Source organism: Oncorhynchus mykiss, chromosome 15 (genome assembly GCF_013265735.2).
Source record: "Oncorhynchus mykiss isolate Arlee chromosome 15, USDA_OmykA_1.1, whole genome shotgun sequence".
NCBI lineage: Eukaryota > Metazoa > Chordata > Actinopteri > Salmoniformes > Salmonidae > Oncorhynchus > Oncorhynchus mykiss.
Genome location: NC_048579.1, coordinates 68,215,483 through 68,233,581, shown reverse-complemented (window position 1 = coordinate 68,233,581; position 18,099 = coordinate 68,215,483). Strand labels below are relative to the sequence as shown.

Here is an 18,099-nt window from a genome sequence, read left to right as displayed (position 1 = left end):
GAGAGGGTCTGGCTCTAGAGTCCTACATCAGGTGGGTGGTCCTGGAGTTGGAAGACAACTTGGGTAAATGCAATGGCACAATTACTGGACTGACGATTTTCTCAAATTGGCACAGTAGGCTTTTGGTTTCTCTCCCTCTAAAAACAGAAATAAATCATTCTAAATAACAAATGGTCTTTTAACACAGAATGAAAGAGTGATAGCCCCTCTATAGAATGTGAGTTTGTGAAACACGGAGTCCTTCTTTGCTAATGCGAAGAAGAAACTGAATGAAAGAGAGTCCAGCGAGGATAGGGAGTTGCCCATATTTTCAAGACTTGAGCTCCTTCATTTATTTATGAAATATACTTGTTTATTTAATGTATTAGTTTAGACTTGGCCTATTTAGTAGGATTTCTTCAAATTGCTATGCAGGAAAAGGATGTCTTCCACTGTGCCTGGTCCCAGGCTAACAGCTGACTTCTCTCTGAAACCACACCTCCATCTGAAGATGAGTCTATCCACCGTGCCTGGTCCCAGGCTAACAGCTGACTTCTCTCTGAAACCACACCTCCATCTGAAGGTGAGTCTATCCACCGTGCCTGGTCCCAGGCTAACAGCTGACTTCTCTCTGAAACCACACCTCCATCTGAAGGTGAGTCTATCCACTGTGCCTGGTCCCAGGCTAACAGCTGGCTTTTCTCTGAAACCACACATCCATCTGAAGGTGAGTCTTTATCCTTTGGAACCACACAATGACCAGGTGGACAGTAGGCCTCTTGAAGCGACAGAAGAAATCAACAAGATCCGCAAGTATTCTTTCTCAATTGCTGGCAGCTGACTATTATTATTATTATTATTTAATTTTTTTGCCTGATTCAGGACTCTAGTCCCGGAGAGAGACTGACTGAAACATTCACACCTCCATTAATTTACAAAAGGATAGTCTAATAGCTCGGCTATGTGTGACAAATCCCCAAATTTGTGCCACAGTTTTAATTACTGATAGTTGCTGTTGTCATTCTATTGTAAAGTGTAACCTAATGGCCAAAAAGGGGCAAACTTGCAATTTATTTGATGTTTAACTGCTCTTAAATTGTACATTTCTAACTCCATATCAAAGAATATGAAATAATGTGTCTTTCACCTTGCATTATAATATAACTTATTTTGAACGAAAGCCAGGAATGAGTGAGTCACTCAGCCCAATGCTGTTCCTGCTTATTTTGCCTATTTGAGTGTTTATTTAATATCCTACGGATTCAGTCATCACCAAACCTCATGCAACCGAAAAATGACGGATAAAACAATTTCACAAATCCGTCTGTTTTTAAACTTTGCTGTGGGAGTGACAAAATGTATTACAATTGAATTTAAATTAACTGAATGATGAGGATGAAGAAGAGAGTGATTTGAATTTAAAACAATAGTGTAAGAATTGCTCTTCCTCTGTCTCGTGTGCACACTAAAAAAAGACACCATTTTGTTTCTAGTTTGTCAGAAGAAGACAATGTAACGCGCACATAGACACACATATATGATTTGTTCATCAACATCTTTATACTTTCGTTAATAAAATAATGATAAAAAGACTTTCAAAATAAGGATGTTTATTTCAACTACATCTCAGCTACAGTTGCTCTTCCCCCCCAGCTCCAGAACCATGGGTAAAACCTTGCTGAGAAAATCAATGTATTGTTGTATCGTCAGTTTCTCAACAAAAGAAAGCTTTAACATATTTTGAATGAATTCCTGAATTCAGTTGCTTCAGCTGACATTTTCCAGTTTATTTACTGTTTAATTATTCAAGTCTGTTTTTTTTGTTGGAATAGAAACACACTTCTCTGAGCTGGAGATTAAAGAATACAAAAGAAGCCAGCCACCCTTGATGGGCTATCAGACAGGACAATAGACTCTTGCCGAGTTTAGAGACTTATAATGTTTGCGAGGCATGTCACTACTCCCATATCTTTGCATAGCCCACCAAATGCACTGTTTTCTAACCACTTCTGGATGGACCCATAACGAGTTACTGTGAGAATAAATATCACTGAATGACATAAATATTAGAATAAAGTAGGCTAATGAAGGCAACATATTGTTGCTTACTGAAACACCCAAAGTCATCCAATTGTTATAATAGGATTTGAAGCAATAGCCTACCCGCGTGTGGTTAACTATTCAGCACCGTTTTGCGATGCTTTGAGACAACTATGGGGACTGGTCTTGATAAATCAATCAGATTTTTATTTTCACTGAATCTCCGTTTGGATATTGGTCAGCCTACAATTAGGGTGAGGAAATGTTAGGATTATTTTTCTCTCAACTCGCAATGACTTAGTAGCCTAGGCCTACTCCCAACTTGTCACGTTGTACAGCGCCATATTTTCCTAACAGAAACCCTGAGGCTACTGTAAAATGCATTTTCTTTTTTCTTGGAATAGAAACACCATAATATTAATCAATTGAATAACATTTCTAAAAGTATAAACTGCACAATAAGTGCTATAATTTAAAAATATAATTATAATCGATCCCATATAGTCTGTTCTATTAAAAAAACATTAAGTCTCTAGTACAGCCAATATTAAAAACAGTCAAATGCATAGGGGCAGTAGGTAGCCTAGTGGTTATAGCGTTGGGCCAGTAATCGAATGGAGCTGACAAGGTAAAAATCTGTCATTCTGCCCCTGAGCAAGGCAGTTAACCCACTGTTCCCCGGGTGCCGAAGATGTTTTGATTATGGCAGCCCCCCCGCACCTTTCTGATTCTGAGGGGTTGGGTTAAATGCAGAAGACACATTTCAGTTGAATACATTCAATTGGACAACGGACTAGGTATCCCCCTTTCCCATTTATGAATTGAATCACATTAGCTGACATGTTGTGGTTTATTCATTGTTTCATTATTCAAGGCACCCTTTATTTAATTTTATATCTAAAATGCTTGACTGTATTTAGACATGGATGGCTTATCCCAAAAAGTAAGTCCCTAACAGCACAACAGGAGCTGGTCAGTCCCTAACAGCACAACGGGAGCTGGTCAGTCCCTAACAGCACAACGGGAGCTGGTCAGTCCCTAACAGCACAACGGGAGCTGGTCAGTCCCTAACAGCCCAACGGGAGCTGGTCATTCCCTAACAGCACAACGGGAGCTGGTCAGTCCCTAACAGCACAACGGGAGCTGGTCAGTCCCTAACAGCACAACGGGAGCTGGTCAGTCCCTAACAGCACAACGGGAGCTGGTCAGTCCCTAACAGCACAACGGGAGCTGGTCAGTCCCTAACAGCACAACGGGAGCTGGTCAGTCCCTAACAGCACAACGAGAGCTGGTCAGTCCCTAACAGCACAACGGGAACTGGTCAGTCCCTAACAGCACAACGGGAACTGGTCAGTCCCTAACAGCCCAACGGGAGCTGGTCAGTCCACGACAGGAGAAAACAACAGGAGCCGGTCAGTCCACGACAGGAGCCGGTCAGTCCATGACAGGAGCCGGTCAGTCCACGACAGGAGCCGGTCAGTCCACAACAGGAGCCGGTCAGTCCACAACAGGAGCCGGTCAGTCCACAACAGGAGCCGGTCAGTCCACGACAGGAGAAAACAACAGGAGCTGGTCAGTCCAGAGCGTTCTATATCTGTCACTGAGTGTCTGTTGTGTGGCGCATGTGAGGTGAGGAAGTTCCACTTGTGTGTAATTCACTGCTAAATGTTTGCTATCAGATATCTTATAACGTCTTTCTGCCGTGTTTGAGGAGTAAGTCAGAGCTCTGTATGGGTTGTCTGTACAGCTGCCATTTTGTCCCTGTGCTTCCGACTAGCGTTTTCTCTCCCCTCTGCTCCGTGTTCACATGCTGCTCTTCCCTCTGAAAAACATGCATCACTACTTTTTTATGTCCACACTCACCGAAAATGAGCTATGCTTGTATAACTTCATGAGCTGGATTTGCCTGTCTACAATTATTTTATGTTAGTTTTCGCTTGTTAGCATTTAGCTAACATCTTCTATATGATTTCGCTATTACTTGTGCAATTTCTTTTTAGTATTCTGGGAAAGCAATGTTTTTTGTTTTTTAGCGGCCACTTGTGTGCTACTCCGGTTATACCAGAAATCCCTGCGTGAACATCTACGCTGGTGGGAGGAGCTATAGAAGGACAGGCTCATTGTAATGGCTGGAATGGAATAAAAATGGAACGGTATCAAACGTATGGAGCCCGTCCTTCTATAGCTCCTCCCACCAGCCTCCACTGGCCCAAGCCTATGTAATGGTGTGGAGTCCTTGCTCTCACATATCCAACTGTGTTAGATCAGTGACCTCCAGGAAAGAAGGATGGATTTATAACAGTATTGGAACTGGGCCACTGTACTCTATGCAAGAAGGATCCTATATTGTTTGATAGGTGCTAGACAAGAGCTGATGTTGACCCTAACTCAAGTTGAAGCTGTCCCTGGAACAGTCTGACGGAGGCTAATCTAAGGAAACTCAGTGAGTCAGGTCTGTGCCTCATTACATTGCTTTCACAGAAGACTGTCAGTGTCCATTTTAAGCTAGGTGTTTCAATTTGCCTCTCAGTAGGAGAGCGGCTGCAACAGTTATCTCTCTGTCTCTCTCCCTTTTTATTGGTTAACTCTTTGTTTTGCTCTCCCTTTCCACCGTCTCAGATCTCCCTCTCTTCCCATCACTCTCCCCTCTCTCCGCTCTCTCCCCCCTCTCTCAGCTCTCTCCTCTCTCTGCTCTCTCCCCTCTCTCCGCTCTCTTCTCTCTCTCCGCTCTCTTCTCTCTCTCTCAGCTCTCTCCTCTCTCTCTCAGCTCTCTCCCCCCTCTCTCTCTCTCTCCCCCCTCTCTCAGCTCTCTCTCTCTCTCTCTCTCAGCTCTCTCTGCTCATCACCCTTTCGCTCTCTCTCTCTCCGGTCTGTTGAAAGTCCATACTGTCTCTGTCAATCCTGTGAGACTCCCTGATGTGTTCATTCCAGACATGCTGTCACTCATTACCCTGCTCATCTGTCAGATTAACGTCTCCCTCACTTTCACACTCTCTCTCCATCCCCTCCTCCTCTAGCCCTCCCTCAGCTTTCTCTCTCTTTCTCTCTTTCTCTCTCCTCTCTCCTCTGTCGCTCTCTCTCCATCCCCTCCTCCTCTAGCCCTCCCTCAGCTTTCTCTCTCTCTTTCTCCTCTCTCTCTCTCTCTCTCTCTCTCTCTCTCTCTCTCTCTCTCTCTCTCTCTCTCTCTCTCTCTCTCTCTCTCTCTCTCTCTCTCTCTCTCTCTCTCTCTCTCTCTCTCTCTCTCTCTCTCTCTCTCTCTCTCTCTCTCTCTCTCTCTCTCTCTCTCTCTCTCTCTCTCTCTCTCTCTCTCTCTCTCTCTCTCTCTCTCTCTGTCTCTCTTTCTCTGCTTGACTATTAGTATTCCCACTGCTCTCTTTCTGCCTCAGCTGAATGGCAGTGTTACAAGACCCCATGGGGTTAGTGAGGGACAGGACTGGTTCACTTTCCAAAAAAAGTCTCTCTTCTCCACTCCTATCCCACACACACACACACACACACACACACACACACACACACACCCCGTCTGAGCCCAGTGTGCACCAGAGAGGCCAGTGACGGGCTGTCACATGTACTCCTTCTCTCCTCCCCCTCCTGTGAGTCTCCCTCTCTCCCCATCCTGCTAACTCTCAGGAAGCCTCTTATAGTTGATTATCTTGACAGCCTGGGCTCCCTAACGATGTTAACCAGCCTTCTTCTGTCATCCCGGACCACTGGTAATGAGTCACACACACTCAAGGACACACACACAAGGCATACACACATGCACGCACGTATGCACTTGTGGACTGTTGACACACACGTACTTATAGACATACACACAGACGCATACACATTGGTCACACCCACTCACAGTTAGTTACAGCATATGCATACTCACACACACACCAACGTATACCTTCACCACACAGTGAGGAACACAGAGGCATGCAGAGTTATTCTATTAAGCTGACGGGGGCTGATCATGCACAGCATTAGCACATCTTTTGGCTAATGCTGCACTGATTTGCATCAACACATACTTGACCTATGGCCCTCCCTTCCTTTCCTCCTGTCCGTCCTGCCCGGTGATACACACACAGTCTGTGATGGCTCTCTGGAGTGCTGTCATCCAGCCATTAGCCCACTCTAATAAAAACCACTCATTAACCACCATGAAGATTTATTCAATATAAACACGCCATAACCACAATGCTAATGAAAAATGAGACGGGAGGAGAGAGGGGGACGGACGGAGAGAGAGGGACAGACGGATGGAGAGAGAGAGAAAGCCAGGAACTTTGAGAGAGGAGAGCCTGGATGTAGTTTGGTGTTGGGTGCATAGTCTGCATTCTTTAAGTTTTCCCCTAAAATGCTGTTATGTTGGGCAGTGGGGACTGGGCAGTGGGGACTGGGCAGTGGGGACTGGGCAGTGGGGACTGGGCAGTGGGGACTGGGCAGTGGGGACTGGGCAGTGAGGGCTGGGCAGTGAGGGCTGGGCAGTGAGGGCTGGGCAGTGAGGGCTGGGCAGTGAGGGCTGGGCAGTGAGGGCTGGGCAGTGAGGGCTTGGCAGTGAGGGCTGGGCAGTGAGGGCTGGGCAGTGGGGGCTGGGCAGTGGGGGCTGGGCAGTGGGGGCTGGGCAGTGGGGGCTGGGCAGTGGGCACTTGGGGTGGCTGGTAGCCTTGTGTTTGGCCAGTAACTGAAAGGTCGCTGGTTTGAAACACCGAGCCGACTAGGTGAAGAATCTGTCTGTGTCCTTGAGCCAGACACTGAACCCTAAATGCTCCTGTAAGTCTGTCTGAATAAGAGTGTCTGTTAAATGACTACAATGTAAAGCATTTAGAACGTTCTACATACAGCAGCAGTGTTGTTGGTGTTGCATTATTTGTCTGTCTAGTAACCGGTCTGACAACCTGTCTAACAACCTGTGAGGTGTAATGTATGGACAGACACCCATGCTTCAGATTTACAGTTCAAATAAACAGCTTTCTCTAAATACTCAAGTCTTCGGTACCAATTAAACTAGCCAATTATATCCACATCTTGTTTATGACTGTGAAGATTTAGATTCATTATTGATGACATTTTAAACAGTTTTCCATTGCGTGTCCTAATAAACATGTCCCTGTGGTCCCCATCAAAATACTGTCTTCTGAAGTGTTGCCAGGTGTATTCAGATATACAGTGAGTACTAGTGGATAACACACCAGGTACCTGGAGCTGTGTTCAGGTCTCCCCTACATTCCAAGGTGTCTAGATCTATTCAGGTGTGTCTCCTGTGGTCCCCCTTGTGCAGGTGTCAGCGGTGGAGTCTCTGGAGGGCCCCCTGCTGCAGGTGGAGGGTCTGGGGGACCTGCGTCTGGAGCTCCACAGTAAGAAGCTCAACATCCACGTGGTCCTCATCGACGAGCTGCACCGGCACCTCTACATCAAGTCTACCAGCCGCCTGGGGACCAAGAACAAGGACAAGAACCAGGGACGCCACGGGGGGTGAGTGGCCTGGAGAAGGGGAGGGTGAGGGGGGGGTGAGTGGCCTGGTGAAGGGGAGGGAGAGGGGGTGAGTGGCCTGGAGAAGGGGAGGGAGGGGGGGGGGGGAGTGGCCTGGAGAGGGGGGGTGAGTGGCCTGGAGAAGGGGAGGGAGGGGGGGGGGGGGGGGGGGGGTGAGTGGCCTGGAGAAGGGGGGGAGAGGGTGTGAGTGGCCTGGAGAAGGGGAGGGAGAGGGGGGGGGGGGGGGTGAGTGGCCTGGAGAAGGGGGGAGAGGGTGTGAGTGGCCTGGAGAAGGGGAGGGAGAGGGGGTGAGTGGCCTGGAGAAGGGGAGGGAGAGGGGGTGAGTGGCCTGGAGAAGGGGAGGGAGAGGGGGTGAGTGGCCTGGAGAAGGGGAGGGAGAGGGGGGGTGAGTGGCCTGGAAAAGGGGAGGGAGAGGGGGGGGTGAGTGGCCTGGAGAAGGGGAGGGAGAGGGGGGGGTGAGTGGCCTGGAGAAGGGGAGGGAGAGGGGGGGGTGAGTGGCCTGGAGAAGGGGAGGGAGAGGGGGGGGTGAGTGGCCTGGAGAAGGGGAGGGAGAGGGGGGGGTGAGTGGCCTGGAGAAGGGGAGGGAGAGGGGGGGGTGAGTGGCCTGGAGAAGGGGAGGGAGAGGGGGGGGTGAGTGGCCTGGAGAAGGGGAGGGAGAGGGGGGGGTGAGTGGCCTGGAGCAGGGGAGGGAGAGGGGGGGGTGAGTGGCCTGGAGCAGGGGAGGGAGAGGGGGGTGAGTGGCCTGGAGAGAGGGGGGGGGGGGGGGGGACTGGGAGTGGGGCAGAGGTGTGAGTTGTTAGGAACATGCTGTGAGGTTTGGTCAGGGAGATCAGAGTGGGGGTCAATCCCACTTCAAGTGCAGTCAACAGAGGGAATGTAATGTTTATAATTTGCAGTATTCTAGTAGGGCAAGGACTCAAACACCAGATCTCAGTAGAGATTGGAAGTAGTAGCTTTGGGAGTCTGAAGTGTATGGGTGTTCACTGTGCGTTGGAAGTAGTTGTTTTCACTTCAGAATAAGAGCTTTGGAAGTCTGAAGTGTATGGGTGTTCACTGTGCGTTGGAAGTAGTTGTTTTCACTTCAGAATAAGAGCTTTGGAAGTCTGAAGTGTATGGGTGTTCACTCTGCGTTGGAAGTAGTTGTTTTCACTTCAGAATAAGAGCTTTGGGAGTCTGAAGTGTATGGGTGTTCACTGTGCGTTGGAAGTAGTTGTTTTCACTTCAGAATAAAAGCTTTGGGAGTCTGAAGTGTATGGGTGTTCACTGTGCGTTGGAAGTAATTGTTTTCACTTCAGAATAAAAGCTTTGGGAGTCTGAAGTGTATGGGTGTTCACTGTGCGTTGGAAGTAATTGTTTTCACTTCAGAATAAGAGCTTTGGGAGTCTGAAGTGTATGGGTGTTCACTGTGCGTTGGAAGTAGTTGTTTTCACTTCAGAATAAAAGCTTTGGGACTCAAGTGTATGGGTGTTCACTCTGCGTTGGAAGTAGTTGTTTTCACTTCAGAATAAAAGCTTTGGGAGTCTGAAGTGTATGGGTGTTCACTGTGCGTTGGAAGTAAATGTATAATTGGGGGGAAACTAGTTGAAATCATTAAATGAAATACCATAACATGAGACAGTGTTCAACCTCCTCCTCTAATCCCACACAGTACAGTTCCACACTACATGTGTTGTCCCTCAGTGTTTACATTAGCTAGTCTAAACTTCTAGTGACAAGACAACGCCCCTGTCTCACCACTTAGTGCAAACACATCTGATTCATTCATGGGAGACCAAAGATGACGCTCTGTAGAATGATAATGTGGGTTTTGGTTAGCCGACGACCGCGTCACAACCTACATTAGCATCGGGAGGATTATCATACCAACACCAATGGGCGTGTCCCAAACGGCACCCTATTCCCTACTTAGTGCACTACTTTAAAAAGTAATACACTGTGTAGTGCACTATGCAGGGAATAAGTTGCCATTTGGGACACATGTTAGAATGCTGTGTGGGGCGACGGCTGCCACCTGCATGATAATTCCTAAACCAAGATGCAGCATCACAACACATTAGACTGATGCAGGTCACCCACCTCTCCAGCAATGAAGCCTGTTGTTTTGATGTTTGTTTAATTCATGCTAGGTGTGTGTGTGTGTGTGTGTGTGTGTGTGGTATCTTCATTGGCGTGTGTGTGATTGTTGTGTGTACAGCAGTGTGGTGTCTAGGCTGTGACGTACTGTAGAGTGATGTATTAGTTGGGGTCTTAGAGTGACAGGTTAAAGCTCCTGTATAATGGAGGTTTGGTAAGAACAACCCACCTCCACTCAACACTCACTAAGCAGGGCTACACTCAACACTGTGGAGGTACAGGGCTACACTCAACACTGTGGAGGTACAGGGCTACACTCAACACTGTGGAGGTACAGGGCTACACTCAACACTGTGTGGAGGTACAGGGCTACACTCAACACTGTGTGGAGGAACAGGGCTACACGCAACACTCACTAAGCAGGGCTACACTCAACACTGTGTGGAGGTACAGGGCTACACTCAACACTGTGTGGAGGTACAGGGCTACACTCAACACTGTGTGGAGGTACAGGGCTACACTCAACACTGTGTGGAGGTACAGGGCTACACTCAACACTGTGTGGAGGTACAGGGCTACACTCAACACTCACTAAGCAGGGCTACACTCAACACTGTGTGGAGGTACAGGGATACACTCAACACTGTGTGGAGGTACAGGGCTACACTCAACACTGTGGAGGTACAGGGCTACACTCAACACTGTGTGGAGGTACAGGGCTACACTCAACACTGTGGAGGTACAGGGATACACTCAACACTGTGTGGAGGTACAGGGCTACTCTCAACACTGTGTGGAGGTACAGGGCTACACTCAACACTGTGGAGGTACAGGGCTACACTCAACACTGTGTGGAGGTACAGGGCTACACTCAACACTGTGGAGGTACAGGGCTACACTCAACACTGTGTGGAGGTACAGGGCTACACTCAACACTGTGGAGGTACAGGGATACACTCAACACTGTGTGGAGGTACAGGGCTACTCTCAACACTGTGTGGAGGTACAGGGCTACACTCAACACTGTGGAGGTACAGGGCTACACTCAACACTGTGTGGAGGTACAGGGCTACACTCAACACTGTGTGGAGGAACAGGGCTACACGCAACACTCACTAAGCAGGGCTACACTCAACACTGTGTGGAGGTACAGGGCTACACTCAACACTGTGGAGGTACAGGGCTACACTCAACACTGTGTGGAGGTACAGGGCTACACTCAACACTGTGTGGAGGTACAGGGCTACACTCAACACTGTGTGGAGGTACAGGGCTACACTCAACACTGTGTGGAGGTACAGGGCTACACTCAACACTGTGTGGAGGTACAGGGCTACACTCAACACTGTGTGGAGGTACAGAGCTACACTCAACACTGTGTGGAGGTACAGGGCTACACCCAACACTGTGTGGAGGTACAGGGCTACACTCAACACTGTGGAGGTACAGGGCTACACTCAACACTGTGGAGGTACAGGGCTACACTCAACACTGTGTGGAGGTACAGGGATACACTCAACACTGTGTGGAGGTACAGGGCTACACTCAAGACTGTGTGGAGGTACAGGGCTACACTCAACACTGTGTGGAGGTACAGGGCTACACCCAACACTGTGTGGAGGTACAGGGCTACACTCAACACTGTGTGGAGGTACAGGGCTACACTCAACACTGTGTGGAGGAACAGGGCTACACTCAACACTGTGTGGAGGTACAGGGCTACACTCAACACTGGAGTTACAGGGCTACACTCAACACTCACTAAGCAGGGCTACACTCAACACCCACTAAGCAGGGCTACACTCAACACTGGAGTTACAGGGCTACACTCAACACTGGAGTTACAGGGCTACACTCAACACTCACTAAGCAGGGCTACACTCAACACTCACTAAGCAGGGCTACACTCAACACTGTGTGGAGGTACAGGGCTACACTCAACACTGTGTGGAGGAACAGGGCTACACTCAACACTGTGTGGAGGAACAGGGCTACACTCAACACTGTGTGGAGGAACAGGGCTACACTCAACACTGTGTGGAGGAACAGGGCTACACTCAACACTGTGTGGAGGAACAGGGCTACACTCAACACTGTGTGGAGGAACAGGGCTACACTCAACACTGTGTGGAGGTACAGGGCTACACTCAACACTGTGTGGAGGTACAGGGCTACACTCAACACTTTGTGGAGGTACAGGGCTACACTCAACACTGTGTGGAGGAACAGGGCTACACTCAACACTGTGTGGAGGTACAGGGCTACACTCAACACTGTGGAGGAACAGGGCTACACTCAACACTGTGGAGGTACAGGGCTACACTCAACACTGTGTGGAGGTACAGGGCTACACTCAACACTGTGGAGGTACAGGGCTACACTCAACACTGTGTGGAGGTACAGGGCTACACTCAACACTGTGTGGAGGAACAGGGCTACACTCAACACTGTGTGGAGGAACAGGGCTACACTCAACACTGTGTGGAGGAACAGGGCTACACTCAACACTGTGTGGAGGTACAGGGCTACACTCAACACTGTGTGGAGGTACAGGGCTACACTCAACACTGTGTGGAGGTACAGGGCTACACTCAACACTGTGTGGAGGTACAGGGCTACACTCAACACTGTGGAGGTACAGGGCTACACTCAACACTGTGGAGGAACAGGGCTACACTCAACACTGTGGAGGAACAGGGCTACACTCAACACTGTGTGGAGGTACAGGGCTACACTCAACACTGTGTGGAGGTACAGGGCTACACTCAACACTGTGTGGAGGTACAGGGCTACACTCAACACTGTGTGGAGGTACAGGGCTACACTCAACACTGTGGAGGAACAGGGCTACACTCAACACTGTGGAGGAACAGGGCTACACTCAACACTGTGTGGAGGTACAGGGCTACACTCAACACTGTGTGGAGGTACAGGGCTACACTCAACACTGTGTGGAGGTACAGGGCTACTCTCAACACTGTGGATGTACAGGGCTACACTCAACACTGTGTGGAGGAACAGGGCTACACCCAACACTGTGTGGAGGTACAGGGCTACACTCAACACTGTGTGGAGGAACAGGGCTACACTCAACACTGTGTGGAGGAACAGGGCTACACCCAACACTGTGTGGAGGTACAGGGCTACACTCAACACTGTGTGGAGGAACAGGGCTACACTCAACACTGTGTGGAGGAACAGGGCTACACTCAACACTGTGTGGAGGAACAGGGCTACACTCAACATTGTGTGGAGGAACAGGGCTACACTCAACACTGTGTGGAGGAACAGGGCTACACTCAACACTGTGTGGAGGAACAGGGCTACACTCAACACTGTGTGGAGGAACAGGGCTACACTCAACACTGTGTGGAGGAACAGGGCTACACTCAACACTGTGTGGAGGAACAGGGCTACACTCAACACTGTGTGGAGGAACAGGGATACACTCAACACTGTGTGGAGGAACAGGGATACACTCAACACTGTGGAGGAACAGGGCTACTCTCAACACTGTGTGGAGGTACAGGGCTACACTCAACACTGTGGAGGAACAGGGCTACACTCAACACTGTGTGGAGGTACAGGGCTACACTCAACACTGTGTGGAGGTACAGGGCTACACTCAACACTGTGTGGAGGTACAGGGCTACACTCAACACTGTGTGGAGGTACAGGGCTACACTCAACACTGTGTGGAGGTACAGGGCTACACTCAACACTGTGTGGAGGTACAGGGCTACACTCAACACTGTGTGGAGGTACAGGGCTACATTCAACACTGTGTGGAGGTACAGGGCTACACTCAACACTGTGTGGAGGTACAGGGCTACACTCAACACTGTGTGGAGGTACAGGGCTACACTCAACACTCACTAAGCAGGGCTACACTCAACACTGTGTGGAGGTACAGGGATACACTCAACACTGTGGAGGTACAGGGCTACACTCAACACTGTGTGGAGGAACAGGGCAACACTCAACACTGTGTGGAGGTACAGGGCTACACTCAACACTGTGTGGAGGTACAGGGCAACACTCAACACTGTGTGGAGGTACAGGGCAACACTCAACACTGTGTGGAGGTACAGGGCTACACTCCACACTGTGTGGAGGTACAGGGCTACACTCAACACTGTGTGGAGGTACAGGGCTACACTCAACACTGTGTGGAGGTACAGGGATACACTCAACACTGTGTGGAGGTACAGGGCTACACTCAACACTGTGTGGAGGTACAGGGCTACACTCAACACTGTGGAGGTACAGGGCTACACTCAACACTGTGTGGAGGTACAGGGCAACACTCAACACTGTGGAGGAACAGGGCTACACTCAACACTGTGTGGAGGAACAGGGCTACACTCAACACTGTGTGGAGGTACAGGGCAACACTCAACACTGTGTGGAGGTACAGGGCTACACTCAACACTGTGTGGAGGTACAGGGCTACACTCAACACTGTGTGGAGGTACAGGGCTACACTCAACACTGGAGTTACAGGGCTACACTCAACACTGGAGTTACAGGGCTACACTCAACACTGTGTGGAGGTACAGGGCTACACTCAACACTGTGTGGAGGTACAGGGCTACACTCAACACTGGAGTTACAGGGCTACACTCAACACTGTGTGGAGGTACAGGGCTACACTCAACACTGTGTGGAGGTACAGGGCTACACTCAACACTGTGTGGAGGTACAGGGCTACACTCAACACTGTGTGGAGGTACAGGGATACACTCAACACTGTGTGGAGGAACAGGGCTACACTCAACACTGTGTGGAGGTACAGGGCTACACTCAACACTGGAGTTACAGGGCTACACTCAACACTGTGTGGAGGTACAGGGCTACACTCAACACTGTGTGGAGGTACAGGGCTACACTCAACACTGTGTGGAGGTACAGGGCTACACTCAACACTGTGTGGAGGTACAGGGCTACACTCAACACTGTGTGGAGGTACAGGGCTACACTCAACACTGTGTGGAGGTACAGGGCTACACTCAACACTGTGTGGAGGTACAGGGCTACACTCAACACTGTGTGGAGGAACAGGGCTACACTCAACACTGTGGAGGAACAGGGCTACACTCAACACTGTGTGGAGGTACAGGGATACACTCAACACTGTGGAGGTACAGGGCTACACTCAACACTGTGTGGAGGTACAGGGCTACACTCAACACTGTGTGGAGGTACAGGGCTACACTCAACACTGTGGAGGTACAGGGCTACACTCAACACTGTGTGGAGGTACAGGTACATGGCTGACTCTGTTCATCCAGGTTGTTAACAGGTTCATTATAAAGCTCTGCTTGTCTCTCAGGTGAATGTTGTCGTTGTGCGTAGCAGGGTTGGGCTCAATTCAAATTGAAGCCAGACAATTCAGGAAGATTAATTTAACATTTTGAAATAAGTAGCTTCTACTTTTCAGTTTAGTGAGAAGTCATTGAAAATAAATGCAATTTGTATTTATTTATTTATTGAATTGTAATTTTGTAACGAGGATGATGGTGATGATGGTGACTGATGATGCTCTTCCCAACTCTCTCCAGCTCTACAACCAAAGACACGTCCCCTCTGCCCCAGCTGGACGTCAGCAGCCTGTCCACCCCTCGCAAGTTGATGGACTCCTCCCAGTTCAGCACCCCAGGGACCACCAGCAGTAAGTAGCCTTGGTAGTCCAACACACATCCAAATGAGGGCCTGCACACTATACCAACCTAATAAAGGAAGGTTTTGGTGCAGTTGATTGTGCTGACCTTACTTCATTACCACCAGTAGAATGGCTTTAGGAATACTACTGGATAAGAGAGGAAGAGGGGGGTCATGGAGGAGGAGGGAGACGAGGAAGGGACGGGGACAGAGAGAGGAAGGGACGGGGACAGAGAGAGGAAGGGACGGGGACAGAGAGAGGAAGGGACGGGGACAGAGAGAGGAAGGGACGGGGACAGAGAGAGGAAGGGACGGGGACAGAGAGAGGGAGGGACGGGGACAGAGAGAGGGAGGGACGGGGACAGAGAGAGGAAGGGACGGGGACAGAGAGAGGGAGGGACGGGGACAGAGAGAGGGAGGGACGGGGACAGAGAGAGGGAGGGACGGGGACAGAGAGAGGGAGGGACGGGGACAGAGAGAGGGAGGGACGGGGACAGAGAGAGGGAGGGACGGGGACAGAGAGAGGGAGGGACGGGGACAGAGAGAGGGAGGGACGGGGACAGAGAGAGGGAGGGACGGGGACAGAGAGAGGAAGGGACGGGGACAGAGAGAGGAAGGGACGGGGACAGAGAGAGGAAGGGACGGGGACAGAGAGAGGGAGGGACGGGGACAGAGAGAGGGAGGGACGGGGACAGAGAGCCAGTGAGATAATGTGGGTAAGAAACTGGAGAGAACTGGATATTGAGTGGTGAGGAGTTGAGATGGATAGATAGAAAAGAGAACATGGTGTAGATGGAGAGAGAGATACTGTAGAGGCTTGATGAGAACTATTGGAACATAGTTGTCTCCTGGATAGCACAGTGGTAGAGTTGTCAGGTTAGTGTTCTACTGTCGCTCCATTCTGCCGATGCTCCCAGTGATAATGAAATCATTAGCAGGGATCTGTACTGCTGCAGTTATTACATCCATTAGCATGTCATTAGGAGTGTGTACCAGAGAACGCTGCAGGCTCAACACACCTCGTACATAACACTGCCTCTCACACACACTCCACTGATGGCATTCACACGCCAGCAAGCACATGCACACACACACAGAAGCACTAACGCATGACACGCACACCTTCTCCCTGCTTCCATCTCTTCCATCTGTGCCTCATATTTCCTCCCCCTTGCAGCACAGTACATACATCACAGCATTATTAGGGCGTTATCATACGAGTACATACATTGCCACATTATTAGGGCATTATCGTACTCGTTCATACATCACAGCATTATTAGGGCATTATCATACAAGTACATACATCACCACATTATTAGGGCATTATCATACTCGTTCATACATCACAGCATTATTAGGGCATTATCATACTCGTTCATACATCACGGCATTATTAGAGCATTATCATACTCGTTCATACATCGCCACATTATTAGGGCATTATCATACTCGTTCATACATTGCCACATTATTAGGGCATTATCGTACTCGTTCATACATCACAGCATTATTAGGGCGTTATCATACAAGTACATACGTTTTCATAACATCATCATCAGCTGCCACCCCTCCATATCTCCCATTAGTCACCATGTATTCCTGTCAGCACAGTGGGGTGGATAACATTCATTATGCTCATAAGCCACAGTGGAACAGTTACCTACAGCGTCTACAGGGGAGTTTGTTATAGTGTGTTGATGACATTCCCTGGTTGTGGAGCTGGGAAAACACCAAGAAGATGATTAAGATGCCCAAGGCGGCAGGTAGCCTAGTAGTTAGAGCGTTGGACTTGTAACTGAAAGGTTGCAAGATCAGGCTGACAATATAAAAATCTGTCGTTCTGCCCCTGAACAAGGCAGTTGACCCACTGTTCCTCTGAACAAGGTAGTTAACCCACTGTTCCTCTGAACAAGGCAGTTAACCCACTGTTCCCCTGAACAAGGCAGTTAACCCACTGTTCCTCTGAACAAGGCAGTTAACCCACTGTTCCTCTGAACAAGGTAGTTAACCCACTGTTCCCCTGAACAAGGCAGTTAACCCACTGTTCCTCTGAACAAGGCAGTTACCCCACTGTTCCCCTGAACAAGGCAGTTAACCCACTGTTCCCCTGTACAAGGCAGTTGACCCACTGTTCCTCTGAACAAGGCAGTTAACCCACTGTTCCTCTGAACAAGGCAGTTAACCCACTGTTCCTCTGAACAAGGCAGTTAACCCACTGTTCCTCTGAACAAGGCAGTTAACCCACTGTTCCTCTGAACAAGGCAGTTAACCCACTGTTCCTCTGAACAAGGCAGTTAACCCACTGTTCCTCTGAACAAGGCAGTTAACCCACTGTTCCTCTGAACAAGGCAGTTAACCCACTGTTCCTCTGAACAAGGCAGTTAACCCACTGTTCCTCTGAACAAGGCAGTTAACCCACTGTTCCTCTGAACAAGGCAGTTAACCCACTGTTCCTCTGAACAAGGCAGTTAACCCACTGTTCCTCTGAACAAGGCAGTTAACCCACTGTTCCTCTGAACAAGGCAGTTAACCCACTGTTCCTCTGAACAAGGCAGTTAACCCACTGTTCCTCTGAACAAGGCAGTTAACCCACTGTTCCCCTGAACAAGGCAGTTAACCCACTGTTCCTCTGAACAAGGCAGTTAACCCACTGTTCCTCTGAACAAGGCAGTTAACCCACTGTTCCCCTGAACAAGGCAGTTAACCCACTGTTCCTCTGAACAAGGCCGTTAACCCACTGTTCCCCTGAACAAGGCCGTTAACCCACTGTTCCTCTGAACAAGGCAGTTAACCCACTGTTCCTCTGAACAAGGCAGTTAACCCACTGTTCCTCTGAACAAGGCAGTTAACCCACTGTTC

The 18,099-nt window shown here is 49.4% G+C and overlaps 1 protein-coding gene across 1 annotated transcript in view; it reads left to right on the top strand.

Moving 5' to 3' along the window:
- Positions 1–18,099, top strand: part of LOC110513021 (exocyst complex component 4-like) — a 241,406-nt gene that overhangs the window by 6,356 nt on the left and 216,951 nt on the right. Inside the window, exons 4-5 of the mRNA XM_036945079.1 lie at positions 7,292–7,485; positions 15,138–15,247. Coding sequence (XP_036800974.1) covers positions 7,292–7,485; positions 15,138–15,247 — 304 coding nt within the window. The remainder of the gene's footprint in view (positions 1–7,291; positions 7,486–15,137; positions 15,248–18,099) is intronic.